Source organism: Pistacia vera, unplaced genomic scaffold (genome assembly GCF_008641045.1).
Source record: "Pistacia vera cultivar Batoury unplaced genomic scaffold, PisVer_v2 Contig677, whole genome shotgun sequence".
Lineage (NCBI taxonomy): Eukaryota > Viridiplantae > Streptophyta > Magnoliopsida > Sapindales > Anacardiaceae > Pistacia > Pistacia vera.
In genome coordinates this window covers 31,351-37,310 of record NW_022196531.1, presented here as the reverse complement: position 1 = coordinate 37,310, position 5,960 = coordinate 31,351, and the positions used below count along the sequence as shown (strand labels likewise).

Genomic DNA, 5,960 nt, shown 5'->3' with positions numbered 1-5,960 from the left:
TCTAAATGTATTTAGACTTTTTTAAAGTATCCATCATTTTCTATGTATTACTTCAGAATGGATTTATATTCTTATATAAATATAATTTCTATGTATCTCATGTTTATTAATTATCTATTACTTNTTTTTTTTTTTTTTTTTTTTTTTCACTCTGGAATTTCCTCGAACACCTGCCATACGATTGAATTTATTTAAGCTACTTATGAGTTCTGTTATATTTACTTCTCTAAATTCAACCACAAACAAAACATCATGTTCGAAGAAGCTGTTGTTTTTTATTTTTTTATTTTGGGGTTTATTAGTTTGCTTGCCTCAAGTAAGCTTCTCGAGGTTATTACATTAATTGAAAAAAATTCCGTTGGAGAATGTTGTTATTATATTTGTGGGTTTATTGTTCTTTCATTAGCGTTGCAGGAGAGAGGCAATGAGTATGTTAAGCAGGGTAAAAAGCATTACTCTGATGCTATCGATTGCTACACGAGGGCGATAAATCAGAATGTTTTAAGTAGCTCTGAGAACTCGATTTTATATGCAAATAGAGCCCATGTCAATTTACTACTAGGAAATTATAGACGCGCTCTCATGGATGCTGAGGAGGCAATCAAATTGTGCCCAAATAATGTTAAGGTTGGTAGTTATTTCATGTTCAGGTTCTTAGATGGTCTTTCTTTGTTGTTAGTTTAATTTGTTTAATTAATTAACCTATATCTCATGTTGCTTAGGCACATTATCGGGCAGCTAAAGCGTCATTGGTGTTGAATTTGTTGAATGAAGCAAAATCATTTTGTGAAAAGGGACTTGAGCAGGACCCAGATAACAAGGAACTAAAGAAGCTTGCTGGGGAGATTGATTCACGGAAGCAAGAGGAAGACGAGCACCAGGCTCTAGTTTCTAAGGCAGTGTCAGAGGCTAAGGTTTGCTAATTGGACTCTATGAAACCAATTCTTTTTGTTTGTTTACCCTTAAGTCATATTCCTTACTTCATCGAATTTATGTAGGACCTTGCTTCTGCAATCCAGAATAGAGGCTTGAAGATTGGGAAGGCGATGTTTCAAGAACTTACTGGATTAAGGAAACCGGTTTTAGATAATAATAATATTCTTCACTGGCCAGTTCTTCTTCTGTATGCAGAGGTTATGTCCAGTGACTTTATTGAGGACTTCTGTGAGACCGACATTTTTGCAGTTCATCTTGACATGATATCCATTTTCAGAGGCCTTTTGTTTTAGCATAAAATTCGTTAATTGCCTTATTCTCTTTGTCTTTATTGTTGATGTATATCGAATTTTGCATAATACATTCTCCACCTTTTGTTGTTTGTACCACTTTGTAATGTCCTCAGCTATCAAACATGTTTTCAGAAGGTTGTCCACCACTGCCATGGGATAAAGAAAATAACTATATGCGTGAAGCAGTTGAACTGTACTATGAGGTAACCAATTCATTTTCAAGATATTTAAGTTATATTGTATATAGAAAGAACTTGCACCTTCAATTGAACTTCATGGAAAAATAGTTCTTGTTTCTGGTTTTCTTTTTATCTAAAAACTTTGTTTGATCATGGTAATCCTATAAGCGGATGAAAACTATTACAGTGTATAGCAACATTTTGTGGTATAATGCCCGCTGCTAAAAATATTATCTGGTGCCAATTTAGAACACCAGGTAGCACCATTATTGTCTGGAAGCCCTTCATTTGCATCTTTAGTGATAGATTTTAGATGATTTTTATTCTCAATTCTTGTACTTGGTTTATCAGGCTGGTTCTGGAGTTTCTCTGTCAAAGACAAAACTTCTCCGTTATCTGCTAGAGGGGACTGCCGGTGCTAATGCTGAAAGCATCAGTGATGAAGAGAAGGATGCAATTGATGACTACTCTGCAGGTATCTGAATTGTGGTATTTTCAGTTGAAGACTTGATAACACTATGTAAATGAAGAGGTTTTATGCTAATTATCTCTCAATAGGTGCTTTTTGTTTTTTTTTGTTATCTTTTTTTGGCTGCTAGTTGCATGTCTGTCTTCATTATGCTTAAACAAGTTTTTAAATTTCTTTTAAGAGTTCATTTTATCTTCCAAGTTGTTTACAGTTCTTTTCTGAGTTTCATGTAGATGCTTAAGAAAGATCAATTGTTTCAGGTGAGTTAAATTTTATATGTATATTTAAACTTTTCTCTTTTCATTCCACAGGTAGGGGCTCTAAATGGGTCAAGGTAAATGAGAAAAGGAAGCTCTATGATGTTCTGAAAGAAGCTAACTTCATCATCCCTGGGATCCCAGGTTTCTCTATTTTCTTATCAGAGCAATTCAATACATTATCTCTTTATACACACACATAGGAAAAGACACACTCGCACACTGACATGCTATTTTGCAAGTGAACCATTTTCTGTCATGTTTTCATTGTTTCCATATGATTGCTGTGTATGCAGTCTTTTATGTTGTTTCAAAGACCTCCAGCTTCTACAAAGATTTCAGATCAGGCAAATGGACTCCACCTCCATGAGTGGGTAGCATAATCAAAACAACTAGCAGCACAGTTTCTTATCTGAAGATATATATTGCTGTTAATGAAAGTGAAGGCATTGTTGATAATCAGTAGAAGAAAAAAATCTTCATGGACCTTTGGGTGATAATGTTCATAGATCCCCAATGTTTACCTGTACACCAAATCAGAGCACTGAAGGCGTTTTCTTATTTGGCCATTGTTGTAGGATTTTCTACTTCTTCGACTTCGAGGATTGATGTATTAGACTATTAGTTAGTACAATTTCCCTAATGGTTCTACGCGAGAGTTGAAATTAAACCAATTTCTATTTATTGGATCCATGATTGGTTTGAAGCCATGAAACGTGGCCAAAAGTATTGACAGGGCATGTGTTCATTCCAAGGAAGGAGAAGGAAAGCCTTTATTTTTTAATAATGCTAGCTTTACTCCCCCTTCTCTCTCTTTTTACACCCACCTATCATATGAGTGAGTAAGAGAAAGGAGTAAGAAGGGGGAGTAAGGGTAGCATTACTCTTTATTTTTATGGAATAAAAAGGACAAGAATGAATAGGTAAACTGTAAAATACAAGGGGGAATATTAAAGTACAATATGAATCTGAGTTAGAAGTAAGGATAGCTCACTTTTCCTTTCTATAATTTGATAAACAATTTGGGGGAAGTTGTAGATACCTTGACTCCCGGTAAAACGAAGAATGGTTACGAAGTCTAAACCGTACATGTCGTGATCTATTCAACTCAAGAATCTTGTTATTGGAGTTTCCTTTTCTACTGGAATCTCTTGCTTTTATTGTCAAAAAGATCCTGATATCTTTGGCATCATTTGATTCATTATTGAAAAAAAAAAATAGTAAAATTGGATTATTTTTACGAGAAATATAATTATTAATGTTTTGTGAGATGAATAAAGTAGAATAAGATTTTGAAAATATTGAAACAAATGCATTTTTGTATTTAACTTTATTGGAAAAACTATAATAGTATTTTAAATTTATGTACCAAACGGAGCCTTTATTATTAAGGTTTCGTTTGATTCACTATTTTGACACTTTTTAAAATAGTCTTTTGAAAAAAGTTGAGTTGTATTTAATAGAATAGGATTTGAATTCGAATATGTATTTGGTACATTATTTGAATATTATATTAAAGTTAAATAAATTACTGAATAATTGTTTGGTATAATTTTCAAAAAGGATTTTAAGATAGAATATTTTGATACATTTTATTAAAAAAATTTATTATTTGATTTATTGAACTTTTCAACTTACGTTTAAATAATATTAATTAGTTGTTTGGTAGTTTTTTTTTTTTTTTTTATCACTAAATTAAAAACAAATTCTCCATAATAATTTCAACTACTAATATATTATTTAAAAACACGGCATTAATACATATCTAAATTAATAATACGAAGCTACTAATAATCATCCCTCAGAATCCTTCGTACCCTTATATTCAATTACAATTATGAGATGGACTCATGTTCTGCCCACGTAGCACTAGTTATGTTATCCCTCAAAGTTCCCATGTCGTCTATATTACGCTGAGTTAGTTGATTCGAACCCGCCCCATTCCCTTCCTCATAAACTCCATCAGCATTAATCTTTTGGAAGATAGGATCGTTCTTATTGAACCTCCTGATAAAATTATGAATTACACAAAATGCCATAGCAATTTTAGCTTGCTTCTCCAACGGGTAATTGTTCATGCCATCAAGAATGTAGAACCTTTTTTTCAAAACACCAAAGGTCCTCTCCACAACATTCCAAAACGATGCATGTCTGTAATTAAACAACTGTAGGGGTCGAGAAAGGTTACGACGCACATCGGGAACATGGTAAGGAAACCGTCTATGTGGGGCGAGGAACCCACCTTTGTTCACATAACTCGCGTCTACTAAGTAATATTTGCCTATAATGAAATACTGAATGTTATTTGCAAATCTTAAAAAAATGTTCACAGTTTAGCTAGAATACGTAAAGAAGTTAGTTACACCTGGAGGAGGATGTGGGAAACCCGAATCATGATTATCTAGAATTGAATTTAAAATTCGTGTGTCATGGGCAGATCCTTCCCAACCGGTGATGACGTATATGAACAACATATTGAAGTCACAGACGACCATCACATTCTGCGACAATGTCCCTTTACGATTTCCGTACGTATCGACTACCTCAGATGGTGCCCACGCATGTACATGTGTATCGTCAATTGCTCCAATACAGTCTTGTTGACAAAATTGCATTTTAATAATATGTGAAGACTAACAACATTTATAAAACAATGAACTTAACTAACAACTAATTAAAAATAATTAAGCACCTTAAAGAATGGGTAATAGTTTGGGTTGGTCAATATCTCTAATGGAACATCATTGAAGTTAGGTGGCTTGATAAAATCTAACTTCAACTCCAATATCGCTTCACAAACTACATGGACATATCTAGAGACTGTCTCATCGGAATGTTGGTAATCCTCCATACAATCACTATTTGACGCGTTTTTCCCACCTGTTGTAAAAACTATCATTACTTGCTCTTTAATACTCATGTGCCTGGTTACTCACACTTTGCCTTGTTGTGCCAATATAACATAAGGTCTGAAAACATCGTTTGCCCGTGCGACACTTATTGTATATTCTTGTAGGATGACCATTTAGTAGTTCCACCGTATAATTGCAACCATTTAATGCAGATGTATATCTAGGTTGGCGTCCTTGCATACTGAAGTCAGTTTCATACGCAATAGCCCCACACAATGCGGCTGAGCATGTACATATAACTCTACTTCTTGACTTTCATTATCTCGGTTATGGTTTGTGTCGATAGACGATGCCATCTATACCTGTCCATTTGTAACAATTTGTTCATTAGTCCATACTTTTTTTTATACTAACCAAAGTATAAATAACATTCAATTTTAAAATTAATTGACCATATCCAACATATATGAAACATTGCACAACAACACATGGTGTATCGGTTCTTATAACAAAGCAAGTTAAGTCTTTAATATGAAGGAAGTGAATATAAAATATCTCAAATGTCAAAGGAATAAATAAAGACTAACAAGTGAAAAATACAAGTTCAACAAGGAAGTCAAACACCGTCATCTACATACTATGGAAGTCATTATAAACCCAAAATTCCCTTATCTCCAGTGACATATTCACCATTAGCCGACATCACTCTGGGTTGGCAATTAAGTACTTCACAACATCCATATATAATTGGGGTGGAAGTTGCATGCTTTCCAAAATTGCCTGACAATTTTCCAGGGAATATTGATCCGTCCAAACACTTGCGTTTTCTTGGGTTCCATCATTGGCACTGCGATTTGATGCTGCAGATCCTATAGTCCTATTGGAAATAGCTTTTGCCAACAAACCAATCACACCCACTAGTGGGTTTCCCTGCACATCTCTCTTCCTCTTTCTATTTACAGATAGATCTAGAC

The 5,960-nt window shown here is 34.1% G+C and overlaps 2 protein-coding genes across 2 annotated transcripts; one reads left to right on the top strand and one right to left on the bottom strand.

Annotated features, from left to right (window-relative positions):
• Positions 1-252: 252 nt before the first annotated feature.
• LOC116113285 (tetratricopeptide repeat protein 4 homolog) lies at positions 253-2,534 on the top strand. The gene is made up of 7 exons (XM_031399427.1): positions 253-627; positions 723-914; positions 999-1,199; positions 1,352-1,432; positions 1,760-1,883; positions 2,189-2,278; positions 2,431-2,534. Exons 1-7 carry the CDS (start codon positions 253-255, stop codon positions 2,502-2,504), a joined length of 1,137 nt encoding a protein of 378 aa, XP_031255287.1. The 3' UTR covers positions 2,505-2,534.
• Positions 2,535-3,969: 1,435 nt separating this feature from the next.
• On the bottom strand, positions 3,970-5,054 carry LOC116113283 (putative nuclease HARBI1). Its single transcript, XM_031399425.1, has 3 exons — positions 4,827-5,054; positions 4,500-4,767; positions 3,970-4,415 (listed from the first exon to the last, which is right to left on the bottom strand). Exons 1-3 carry the CDS (start codon positions 5,052-5,054, stop codon positions 3,970-3,972), a joined length of 942 nt encoding a protein of 313 aa, XP_031255285.1.
• Between the last annotated feature and the right edge of the window lie 906 nt (positions 5,055-5,960).